General features: G+C 45.7%; 1 protein-coding gene across 1 annotated transcript in view; it reads right to left on the bottom strand.

Annotated features, from left to right (window-relative positions):
- Nucleotides 1–13,171, bottom strand: part of LOC112262170 (ryanodine receptor 3-like) — a 157,697-nt gene that overhangs the window by 12,784 nt on the left and 131,742 nt on the right. The window contains exons 75-82 of the mRNA XM_042330038.1: nt 10,241–10,337; nt 8,671–8,780; nt 8,362–8,413; nt 8,197–8,250; nt 7,998–8,097; nt 5,254–5,333; nt 5,090–5,166; nt 4,905–4,978 (exon numbers count right to left, since the gene is read on the bottom strand). Of these exons, the coding sequence (XP_042185972.1) occupies nt 4,905–4,978; nt 5,090–5,166; nt 5,254–5,333; nt 7,998–8,097; nt 8,197–8,250; nt 8,362–8,413; nt 8,671–8,780; nt 10,241–10,337 (644 nt within the window). The remainder of the gene's footprint in view (nt 1–4,904; nt 4,979–5,089; nt 5,167–5,253; nt 5,334–7,997; nt 8,098–8,196; nt 8,251–8,361; nt 8,414–8,670; nt 8,781–10,240; nt 10,338–13,171) is intronic.

Here is a 13,171-nt window from a genome sequence, read left to right on the forward strand (position 1 = left end):
ACAGGAGAGAGATTACAGTACATTTGTCTGTCTGAGGTAGTGTTGACAGGAGAGAGAGAGGTTACAGTGCATATGTCTGTCTGAGGTAGTGTTGACAGGAGAGAGAGAGGTTACAGTGCATATGTCTGTCTGAGGTAGTGTTGACAGGAGAGAGAGAGAGGTTACAGTGCATTTGTCTGTCTGAGGTAGTGTTGACAGGAGAGAGAGAGGTTACAGTGCATATGTCTGTCTGAGGTAGTGTTGACAGGAGAGAGAGAGGTTACAGTACATATGTCTGTTTGAGGTAGTGTTGACAGGAGAGAGAGAGGTTATAGTGCATATGTCTGTCTGAGGTAGTGTTGACAGGAGAGAGAGAGGTTACAGTGCATATGTCTGTTTGAGGTAGTGTTGACAGGAGAGAGAGAGGTTACAGTGCATATGTCTGTCTGAGGTAGTGTTGACAGGAGAGAGAGAGGTTACAGTGCATATGTCTGTCTGAGGTAGTGTTGACAGGAGAGAGAGAGGTTACAGTGCATATGTCTGTCTGAGGTAGTGTTGACAGGAGAGAGAGAGGTTACAGTGCATATGTCTGTCTGAGGTAGTGTTGACAGGAGAGAGGTTACAGTGCATATGTCTGTCTGAGGTAGTGTTGACAGGAGAGAGAGAGGTTAGTGCATATGTCTGTCTGAGGTAGTGTTGACAGGAGAGAGAGAGGTTACAGTGCATATGTCTGTCTGAGGTAGTGTTGACAGGAGAGAGAGGTTACAGTGCATATGTCTGTCTGAGGTAGTGTTGACAGGAGAGAGAGAGGTTAGTGCATATGTCTGTCTGAGGTAGTGTTGACAGGAGAGAGAGGTTACAGTGCATATGTCTGTCTGAGGTAGTGTTGACAGGAGAGAGAGAGAGGTTATAGTGCATATGTCTGTCTGAGGTAGTGTTGACAGGAGAGAGAGGTTACAGTGCATATGTCTGTCTGAGGTAGTGTTTACAGGAGAGAGGTTACAGTACATATGTCTGTCTGAGGTAGTGTTTACAGGAGAGAGGTTACAGTGCATATGTCTGTCTGAGGTAGTGTTGACAGGAGAGAGGTTACAGTGCATATGTCTGTCTGAGGTAGTGTTTGCAGGAGAGAGGTTACAGTGCGTATGTCTGTCTGAGGTAGTGTTGACAGGAGAGAGGTTACAGTGCATATGTCTGTCTGAGGTAGTGTTGACAGGAGAGAGAGAGGTTAGTGCATATGTCTGTCTGAGGTAGTGTTGACAGGAGAGAGGTTACAGTGCGTATGGCTGTCTGACGTAGTGTTGACAGGAGAGAGAGAGGTTAGTGCATATGTCTGTCTGAGGTAGTGTTGACAGGAGAGAGAGAGGTTACAGTGCATATGTCTGTCTGAGGTAGTGTTGACAGGAGAGAGAGGTTACAGTGCATATGTCTGTCTGAGGTAGTGTTGACAGGAGAGAGAGAGGTTACAGTGCATATGTCTGTCTGAGGTAGTGTTGACAGGAGAGAGGTTACAGTGCATATGTCTGTCTGAGGTAGTGTTTACAGGAGAGAGGTTACAGTGCATATGTCTGTCTGAGGTAGTGTTGACAGGAGAGAGAGAGGTTACAGTGCATATGTCTGTCTGAGGTAGTGTTGACAGGAGAGAGAGAGGTTACAGTGCATATGTCTGTCTGAGGTAGTGTTTACAGGAGAGAGAGAGAGGTTAGTGCATATGTCTGTCTGAGGTAGTGTTTACAGGAGAGAGGTTACAGTACATATGTCTGTCTGAGGTAGTGTTTACAGGAGAGAGAGAGGTTACAGTGCATATGTCTGTCTGAGGTAGTGTTGACAGGAGAGAGAGAGAGGTTACAGTGCATATGTCTGTTTGAGGTAGTGTTGACAGGAGAGAGAGAGGTTACAGTGCATATGTCTGTCTGAGGTAGTGTTGACAGGAGAGAGAGAGAGGTTACAGTGCATATGTCTGTCTGAGGTAGTGTTGACAGGAGAGAGGAGAGAGGTTACAGTGCATATGTCTGTCTGAGGTAGTGTTGACAGGAGAGAGAGAGAGAGAGAGGTTACAGTGCATATGTCTGTCTGAGGTAGTGTTGACAGGAGAGAGAGAGGTTAGTGCATATGTCTGTCTGAGGTAGTGTTGACAGGAGAGAGAGAGGTTATAGTGCATATGTCTGTCTGAGGTAGTGTTTACAGGAGAGAGAGAGAGGTTACAGTGCATATGTCTGTCTGAGGTAGTGTTGACAGGAGAGAGAGAGGTTACAGTGCATATGTCTGTCTGAGGTAGTGTTGACAGGAGAGAGAGGAGAGAGTTACAGTGCATATGTCTGTCTGAGGTAGTGTTGACAGGAGAGAGAGAGAGGTTATAGTGCATATGTCTGTCTGAGGTAGTGTTGACAGGAGAGAGAGAGGTTACAGTGCATATGTCTGTCTGAGGTAGTGTTGACAGGAGAGAGAGTTACAGTGCATATGTCTGTCTGAGGTAGTGTTGACAGGAGAGAGAGAGAGTTACAGTGCATATGTCTGTCTGAGGTAGTGTTGACAGGAGAGAGAGGTTACAGTGCATATGTCTGTCTGAGGTAGTGTTGACAGGAGAGAGAGAGGTTAGTGCATATGTCTGTCTGAGGTAGTGTTGACAGGAGAGAGAGAGGTTACAGTGCATATGTCTGTCTGAGGTAGTGTTGACAGGAGAGAGAGAGGTTACAGTGCATATGTCTGTCTGAGGTAGTGTTGACAGGAGAGAGAGAGGTTAGTGCATATGTCTGTCTGAGGTAGTGTTGACAGGAGAGAGAGGTTACAGTGCATATGTCTGTCTGAGGTAGTGTTGACAGGAGAGAGAGAGTTACAGTGCATATGTCTGTCTGAGGTAGTGTTGACAGGAGAGAGAGAGAGAGAGAGGTATAGTGCATATGTCTGTCTGAGGTAGTGTTGACAGGAGAGAGAGAGAGGTTACAGTGCATATGTCTGTCTGAGGTAGTGTTGACAGGAGAGAGAGAGAGGTTAGTGCATATGTCTGTCTGAGGTAGTGTTGACAGGAGAGAGAGAGGTTACAGTGCATATGTCTGTCTGAGGTAGTGTTGACAGGAGAGAGAGAGGTTACAGTGCATATGTCTGTCTGAGGTAGTGTTGACAGGAGAGAGAGAGGTTACAGTGCATATGTCTGTCTGAGGTAGTGTTGACAGGAGAGAGAGAGAGGTTACAGTGCATATGTCTGTCTGAGGTAGTGTTGACAGGAGAGAGAGAGGTTACAGTGCATATGTCTGTCTGAGGTAGTGTTGACAGGAGAGAGAGAGGTTACAGTGCATATGTCTGTCTGAGGTAGTGTTGACAGGAGAGAGAGAGAGAGAGAGAGTTACAGTGCATATGTCTGTTTGAGGTAGTGTTTACAGGAGAGAGGTTACAGTGCATATGTCTGTCTGAGGTAGTGTTTACAGGAGAGAGGTTACAGTGCATATGTCTGTCTGAGGTAGTGTTTACAGGAGAGAGAGAGAGAGTTACAGTGCATATGTCTGTCTGAGGTAGTGTTGACAGGAGAGAGAGAGGTTACAGTGCATATGTCTGTCTGAGGTAGTGTTGACAGGAGAGAGAGAGGTTACAGTGCATATGTCTGTCTGAGGTAGTGTTTACAGGAGAGAGAGAGGTTACAGTGCATATGTCTGTCTGAGGTAGTGTTGACAGGAGAGAGAGAGGTTACAGTGCATATGTCTGTCTGAGGTAGTTACAGGAGAGAGAGTTACATATGTCTGTCTGAAGTAGTGTTGACAGGAGAGAGGGAGGTTATAGTGCATATGTCTGTCTGAAGTAGTGTTGACAGGAGAGAGACAGTGCATATGTCTGTCTGAGGTTGTTGACAGTGCATATGTCTGTCTGAGGTAGTGTTGACAGGAGAGAGAGGTTACAGTGCATATGTCTGTCTGAGGTAGTGTTGACAGGAGAGAGGTTTACAGGAGGTTACAGTGCATATGTCTGTCTGAAGTAGTGTTGACAGGAGAGAGAGAGAGGGTTACAGTGCATATGTCTGTCTGAGGTAGTGTTTACAGGAGAGAGAGAGAGGTTACAGTGCATATGTCTGTCTGAGGTAGTGTTGACAGGAGAGAGAGAGAGGTTACAGTGCATATGTCTGTCTGAAGTAGTGTTGACAGGAGAGAGAGAGAGAGGTTACAGTGCATATGTCTGTCTGAAGTAGTGTTGACAGGAGAGAGAGAGAGAGTTACAGTGCATATGTCTGTCTGAAGTAGTGTTGACAGGAGAGAGGTTACAGTACATATGTCTGTCTGAAGTAGTGTTGACAGGAGAGAGAGAGGTTACAGTACATATGTCTGTTTGAGGTAGTGTTGACAGGAGAGAGGTTACAGTGCATATGTCTGTCTGAGGTAGTGTTGACAGGAGAGAGAGAGGTTACAGTACATATGTCTGTCTGAGGTTGTGTTTACAGGAGAGAGGTAACAGGACATATGTCTGTCTGAGGTAGTGTTTACAGGAGAGAGGTTACAGTGCATATGTCTGTCTGAGGTAGTGTTGACAGGAGAGAGGTTACAGTACATATGTCTGTCTGAGGTAGTGTTTACAGGAGAGAGAGAGAGGTTACAGTGCATATGTCTGTTTGAGGTAGTGTTGACAGGAGAGAGGTTACAGTGCATATGTCTGTCTGAGGTAGTGTTGACAGGAGAGAGAGAGAGGTTAGTGCATATGTCTGTCTGAGGTAGTGTTGACAGGAGAGAGGGAGGTTATAGTGCATTTGTCTGTCTGAGGTAGTGTTGACAGGAGAGAGAGAGGTTATAGTGCATTTGTCTGTCTGAGGTAGTGTTGACAGGAGAGAGAGAGGTTACAGTACATATGGCTGTCTGAGGTAGTGTTGACAGGAGAGAGGTTATAGGGCACATGTCTGTCTGAGGTAGTATACTGTTTCCCCTTGTTTATCTCTCCTCACTTACTTGATCCTTCCTCAGTCACCATCCCAAGACCTTCTGCTTTGTTTTGCCTTTCGAATGCATTCAAATCCAGGACACTAATGAAGTTCAAAGAAAGAGACCCAACATCATTTTCAACACATACGGTTTTGCTTTGCTTGAATGTCAAACCGTCAAAGATTTGTTTGTGTATTGTGAGATCATTTTACCTGCAAGACTGCATGAGTCCTGATAAACTCTTGAAAAAGCCAGCATCTCTTTTTTCCTTCAGATAGTCAAGCATTTTCTACAAAAAGGAAATACACAATAAAATTCGAGCCGCACTGTACATACTGAAAAAATGTATATGGATTCCATAAATATTCTAATATACCTGCTGAACCAGTATGTTGCCCCCGTTGAGTATAGAGATGCCCAGCTTCAAGGTAAAGGTCACCATGGGCCCAAGTGAACCTGAAGAGGACAATCAGTAATCACATTATTTGTGTGTGTGTGTGTGTGTGTGTTTGTCTTTGTAAGAGTGTTCCCCTGTACTTTATTTATATATAGATATATTTTTAGGTGGTAGATCAGCTTTAATATTGCAGATAGATTGCACCTTCCATCAATCTAAGTGTCTGCATAATTTCCAGTCCCCCATATATTTATTTGTAATGATTATTTATTATTTTCACCCTAACCCTACCATCCCTCCCCTAATTGGAGTAAACTAATGGAAAACAACACTTAGACTTCTACTTCCAGCTTATATATACTGTCACGCCCTGACCTTAGTAATCTTTGTTTTCTTTATTATTTTGGTTAGTGACGGGTGTGACGAGGGTGATATGTGTTTTTTTCCTGTCTAGGGTTTTTGTATGTTTATGGGGTTATTTCTAGGTGTTTTTACGTCTAATTCTAGTTTTGGTTGCCTAGATTGGTTCTCAATCAGAGGCAGCTGTATATCGTTGTCTCTGATTGGGGACCATATTTAGGTAGCCATATTCCTTGGGTATTTCGTGGGTTATTGTCTATGGGTAGTTGCAGGTCAGCACTAGTTGTTTATAGCGTCAGCTTCGTTTTGTTTGGTTAATTTGTTTAAGTGTTCTTCGTGGTTTTCGTTAATAAAAGAAGAATGTATTCAAATCACGCTGCACCTTGGTCTCATCATTACAACGAACGTGACAGAATAACCCACCAAACAAGGACCAAGCAGCGTGAAAAGGAGGAGCAGCGTATGATGGAGCAGACAGCATGGACATGGGACGAAATACTGGACGGTAAAGGATCCTGGACGTGGGAGGAGATACTGGCAGGAGAGGATCGCCTACCATGGAGGCAGGTGGGGATGGAACGGCGACGACATGTGGGTACACGACTAGCACGGAAGCCCGAGAGGGCACACGAGGAGATTGGCTGAGTCAGGTAGGAGACCTGAGCCAACTCCTCGTGCTTACCGTGGGGAGCGTGTTACTGGGTCAGGCACCGTGTTATGCAGAGTTTTGCACGGTGTCTCCAGTGAGCTATTCTAGCCCGGTGCGCTCTATTCCAGCTCATCGCATTGGCCGGGCTAGAATGGGCATCCAGCCAGGAAGGAGGGTGCCGGCTCAGCGCTCCTGGTCTCCAGTATACCTCCTTGGACCACGATATCCTGCGCCGGCTCTGCGTACTGTGTCTCCGGTGATTCTGCACAGCCCAGTGCGTCCTGTGCCTGCTCCCCGCACTCGCCCTGATGTGTGTGTCACCAGCCCAGTACCACCAGTGCCAACACCACGCGCCAGGCTTCCTGTGCGCCTCCAGTGCCCAGTACATCCTGTTCCTCCTCCCCGCACCCGCCCTGAGGTGTGTGTCACCGGCCCGGTACCACCAGTGCCGGCACCATGCACCAGGCCTATAGTGCGCCTCGGCAGTCCAGTACGCCCTGTTCCTCCATCCCGCACTCGCCATGAGGTAAGTGTCCCCAGCCCAGGAGTCACCAGTGCCGGCATCACGCACCAGGCCTACAGTGCGCCTCGCCAGTCCAGAGCGTCCGGTGACAGTACCCAGTCCAGAGCGTCCGGCGACAGTACCCAGTCCAGAGCGCCCGGCGACAGTACCCAGTCCAGAGCGTCCGGCGACAGTACCCAGTCCAGAGCGTCCGGCGACAGTACCCAGTCCAGAGCGTCCGGCGACAGTACCCAGTCCAGAGCGTCCGGCGACAGTACCCAGTCCAGATCGACCGGCGACAGTTCACAGACCGGAACCTCCGGCGACTGGCCACAGACCGGAACCTCCGGCGACGGGCCACAGACCGGAACCTCCGGCGACGGGCCACAGACCGGAACCTCCGGCGACGGGCCACAGACCGGAACCTCCGGCGACGGGCCACAGACCGGAACCTCCGGCGACGGGCCACAGACCGGAACCTCCGGCGACGGTCCCCAGCCCGGGGTCTTCGGCGACGGTCCCCAGCCCGGGGTCCCTATCGAGGGTCCCCAGCCCTCAGTGTAAAGAAGGGGGGCGGCGTCCAGAACCTAAGCCGCCACCAAGGTTAAATGCCCACCCAGACCCTCCCATATATGTTTAGGTTTGTGATCGGGAGTCCGTACCTTTGGGGGGGGGGTACTGTCACGCCCTGAACTTTAGTATTCTTTGTTTTCTTTATTATTTTGGTTAGGTCAGGGTGTGACGAGGGTGATGTGTTTTTGTCCTGTCTAGGGTTTTTGTATGTTTATGGGGTTATATATAGTCTAGGTGTTTTTATGTCTATTGTTGCCTAGATTGGTTCTCAATCAGAGGCAGCTGTTTATCATTGTCTCTGATTGGGGACCATATTTAGGTAGCCATATTCCTTGGGTATTTTGTGGGTTATTGTCTATGTGTAGTTGCATGTCAGCACTAGTTGTTTATAGCTTCATGTTTGTTTGTTGTTTTTGGTTAGTTTGTTGAAGTGTTCTTTGTGTTTTTCGTTAATAAAAGAAGAATGTATTCTAATCACGCTGCACCTTGGTCTCATCGTTACAACGAACGTGACACATACTACATACATTTTACAAACACAGTATATTTGACAATAGTTATCTTTGTATGTTTTTAGTCCCATCCTTCAGCTACCCTCAACCATTCCCATTTATCTCTGAACACCAGAACACCCTGTACCTTTGCTGGCACTGATCATCTGTAACACCATCTCAGCAGCTCCTCTGTCATGCAGTCTGGCCTGCTGGTACAGAGTCTTCTGTTTCTCCATCTCTTTTTCCTATCAGGTCAACAAACAAACCCCATGTAAACAAACAGCTCCTTACAAAACCATTTGAGACTAGTCAAATCTAAAACCCTGATGGGAGATCCAAAACACCTCAAACGTTTTCTCTTTTCCTTCATCTTCCTCTTCTTCATCTTCTGCACAACTCTAAAGAAAACAAGCGAGAGCTTTGTTAGCCAGGTCTCTGTTGACCTCTACATGACACTAAAGATATGAATCCAATAACAAATCAGCAAACAATCCTTATAGGCTTTGTACCTTTGCCATCATGTCTGCATATGCAATATACAAAGGATCCTCTTCCAAAGAACTGAATGAAAAAGCAGGATAAACATATGTGAATAAACCTTGCATAACTCCATAATAAACAAGTATCTCAGGTGCATGACTAAGAATAAATGTGACACAATTACTTGTGCCCGAGTGCTTCTCCTTGCGTGGGAAGAAATGCTGCAGTGATTTAGTTTAATGTGCCAGTTTATTAGCCAAGGGATACACCAGCAATATTACACAGCACAGATGGAGCTAGCAGCATGATGCCAGGTGCACAGGTGTGTGTGTGTTTACCTCCGCTCAGTGAGCGCATTGTGACTGAAATGCAGGATGAGCTGATGAAGAGGGTCTGGCTGCATCTCTGCCTCCTCCTCTTCCTCCTCCTCCACCTTCAGTTGGGTCTTCTGCACAAACACCCAGTCACACAGAGTACATCAGAGTACAGCCTGACACCCAATCACCTGTCATATATACAGTAGCAGTGCCCTTGACCCTCTGAGAGTGACTAAATGTGCCTGCTGTACACTGAGCTGATACAAATCTTATAGATTGAACTTCTAAATCAGTGTGCTCTATTTTGAATTAGTGATATTTTAATATTGGAAGTTAAAGTTGTTCAAATTACACTGCAACACACTTTAAAAAATAACAATTGCTAGAAGGCCAAGGTATCTAAACAAAAATATGGATGCTTATTATCCATATGCAGTAACCACTGCCATGTCATAAGTAGTCTTATCTTACTGCGCATCACTTACCTCAGAGACAACAGGGTGTACTTGATCAACAGAAACACATTGAAATGAAAGATGCATAATGTGCAGTCAAACCCTGTCTCACTGAAGCATGGCCCATGGAAAAACACAGACTGAGTGTATCTCAACAGGATAGCATTACCGGTATGGCACGCCACTCCTACATCAGCAGACCATGCAGGCACACACACAGGGACATACACACAGCACATTTAGATGGTACAGCAGTGTCCAGGTTAGCGGTGTCAAGGTGTGTGCTCAGTAGAGATAAAGAGAGGAAGATGGAGGTTAAGCATGACTCTCCATGAGCCTGATCCATACTCTATAATACTCTATACTAGTCTACCACTGTATCGCTATGACAGTCACAGACAGAGAAGAAGAGAGAGCACCAGGAAAGGATGGTGCAAAAAGAAGTGGTCGATGGGATACTATTCCACATGGTCATCTCGTTTAAGATGTAACCACTTTCCCCGCATTTTAAGTCCACAATATCTTATAAAGTGTTATAGAGTGCTTATAACCATTGTATTAATTGCTGTTTTGATAAATGTAGCCAATTCTAATACTTACACAGGACAGAATGGTGTTTTTGAAGAATTTCTGAGAAATCTAGAATCAAAGGCATAAAGAAAGCAACCCTTGCAGGGACAGTTTTCCTTAATTATTTTATTACAACAAATTCCTCAAACGACATGAATATGACACGATAATGTGTCCATGGTGCGACAGAAAATGTACGAAAGACGCCACACCTTCCATAAATTTCACCAGTAAGCCGTAGCATCGTGGTTGGATGCTCTCTTACCCCTGTGGGATGGGGGACAGCTCTAGAACCGGATAACAGTACAGTACAGCTGGCAGCATGGCACTGACATCCAGACCGATGTCATGCGTGCCTGGGAAGGCATTTCGTTAGCGAGGAACAGATCAATATGGAGCCAGGGGCAAAACATGGATGACTGGCGGAACACCCAAAGTGCTTGGCAGGCATTGTGCTGGCGAAGAGCTTGGGTTGTGGCACGGCCAGGTGAGGATGGACAGGACAGGCTAGTACCACAAATAACACAGAGAAGGCTGGGCACTGTGAGGACAGGTACTGTACTTACTGCCAGGTCCTGCACTAGCTTCTCTTCAAAAGAGTACGTCTCTGTCTCTATCCATATTCTCTGATAGCCCAGGAGGAAGAGGTTAATAGAGCGATGCCTGGGGGTGCAGAGGGAGATGAGGAAGGTTAGCAGGGTGGGCCAGGGGGGAGAGGAGAGGAGTGGGGTATTACTTTAAGAATGGTTCATACTTTTTAGTATGGCACTGGAACATCCAACTGGTCACTGTGGAGAAACACAGACTGAACTGTACCCCAAATTCATAACCCTGTAATGTATACACCAGTAAACAATTATCACGGAACATATTTATTTTTTAGAAACATCTATAGTGTACTATGATGATTAAAGCTAAATAAAATATAGTCAGTACAGTACAGAGACATCAGTACAGAAACCTAGAATTTAGGAGAAAAATACTTTTGGGTCAGAGTGAATATTTTTGTGATGAGTGTAGCTCCCAGGCCGACCAGTCAGAATGCCAGTTGGATCACTGTATGAGAGTTACAGGAGGAAGGAAGTGGAGGTCAAAAACGTTGTCTGAACATTACATTACCGTTAGCATGGAGAGCAGACTGTCATAGTCTGTGTTCTCATGCATTTTTTCAAGCCAATAGAGTCGGTAGGCGTTCAGGAAGTAATTATTACTTTTGTGCCTGAGGGGAAGTACAGTATAGTAATGTCATTCAGGAGAGAACAGAGAGAAGGTGAAGTACAGTATAGTAATGTCATTCCGGAGAGAACAGAGAGAAGGTGAAGTACAGTATATTAATGTCATTCAGGAGAGAACAGAGAGAAGGTGAATTACAGTATAGTAATGTCATTCAGGAGAGAACAGAGAGAAGGTGAAGTACAGTATATTAATGTCATTCAGGAGAGAACAGAGAGAAGGTGAAGTACAGTATAGTAATGTCATTCCGGAGAGAACAGAGAGAAGGTGAAGTACAGTATAGTAATGTCATTCAGGAGAGAACAGAGAGAAGGTGAAGTACAGTATAGTAATGTCATTCAGGAGAGAACAGAGAGAAGGTGAAGTACAGTATAGTAATGTCATTCAGGAGAGAACGTGAAGTACAGATGTACTATCTTCATTTAACCAGTTTCTCACAGCAGGAGAATAATCCTGCAGCAACAGGAAATGTACATTATTATGTGGATTATAATGGACATTCTTGTAGGATTTGATACATTTTTCATTAGGGCTAATCAAGTCTGACATTTTAAAGTGGAAATTACAAACTTCAGAAGCCTTTTTAAACCTTGAATACAATGCAAGTTTGCATTTGATGCTGCGCAGGAACAGAGAATGTTCTCTGTGACAACAGAGTTATAACATTAAGAAAGTACGTCTGTAGTAGAGACAGAGTAGTAGAGACAGAGTAGTAGAGACAGAGTAGTAGAGACACAGTAAGATGCGTGGTAAGTCACTGAAACAAGGGTATGTAATAGTTTTTGAGGTGGTGGAAATTTAAGCTAACAGTTGGAGGAGAAAAGTACACAGACATTTCATCAAATATCCTCAACATAGAATGTCATTCTTACTCTGACTGAGAAGGCTAATGCTTACTCATTACTCAACTATGTGAGGCAATGTCATATTCCTAAAAGAACACCAATAACTAGGTGAAATGAGTCATCTGGTGTCGAGGAGCGGCAACAAAGCACACATTAAAGATGGCCGACCCCAGGTTGGGCTCCTAATTGTTTTTCTCCCTGCTGTCTCTCCTCCTGGGTCTCTGTGATTGAGTTACAGTGCAGCAGGGCATGAAATTGCTCGTGTCCTTTTCTATTCCTTGATAACTGGCCGAGGCGAGTCATTTGTCGTACAGATTGGGGGAGGGGAGCTTCACATTAAATACAGTGTCTGGAGCCTAGGAAAGAGGGGTGAGACTCGTGAGGCAGAGAGAAAGAGACAGTGTAGGGTTAGCTTGGAAACAATGCTAAACTGTACACAGCCTGCTGCCTGCCAGTACCGACATCAGCAGCTGGGGTATTTGGTTCTAATATTTGACTTGGAGTCCCCAAATCAAATCCAATTGTATTTGTCACAGTCGCCAAATACAACAGGTGTAGACATTACTGTGAAATGCTTAGTTACAAGCCCTTAAACCATGCATTTCAAGAAAAAGAGTTAAGAAAATATGACAAAATAAACTAAAGCAAAGAAATAAAATAAAATAAAGAATTAACAATAAAATAACAATATCGAGGCTATATACAGGGGGTACCACTATAGTAGAGGAAATGTGTACATGTAGGTGGGGGATGGGGCATTGTAAGAAGCCCAGGTGGCCATTTGATTAATTGTTTGGCAGTCTTATGGCCTGGGGGTAGAAGCTGTTAAGGAGCCGTTTTGGTCGGAGACTTGGCGCTCCGGTACCACTTGCCATGCAGTAGCAGAGGAAACAGTCTATGACTAGGGTGGCTGGAGTCTTTGACAATTCTTTGGGCTTTCCTCTGACACCGCCTAGTACATAGGTCCTGGATGGCAGGAAGCTTGACCCCAATGATGTACTGGGGCATACGCACTACCCTCTGTACAGCCTTACGGTCAGATGCCGAGCAGTTGCCATACCAGGCGGTGATGCAACCGGTCAGGATGCTCTCGATGGTGCAGCTGTAGAACCTTTTGAGGATCTGAGGACCCTTGCCAAGTATTTTCAGTCTCCTGCGGGGGAAAAGGTATTGTCGTGACCTCTCCACGACTGTCTTGGTGTGTTTGGAACCATGATAGTTCGTTGGTGATGTGGACACCAAGGAACTCGAAACTCTCAACCCACTCCACTACAGCTCCCCGTCGATGTTAATGGGGGCCTGGTTGGCCCACCTTTTCCTGTAGTCCACGATTAGCTCCTTTGTCTTGCTCACATTGAGGGAGAGGTTTTTGTCCTGGCACCACACTGCCAGGTCTGACCTTCTCCCTATAGGATGCCT

Source organism: Oncorhynchus tshawytscha, linkage group LG11 (genome assembly GCF_018296145.1).
Source record: "Oncorhynchus tshawytscha isolate Ot180627B linkage group LG11, Otsh_v2.0, whole genome shotgun sequence".
NCBI classification, from domain to species: domain Eukaryota; kingdom Metazoa; phylum Chordata; class Actinopteri; order Salmoniformes; family Salmonidae; genus Oncorhynchus; species Oncorhynchus tshawytscha.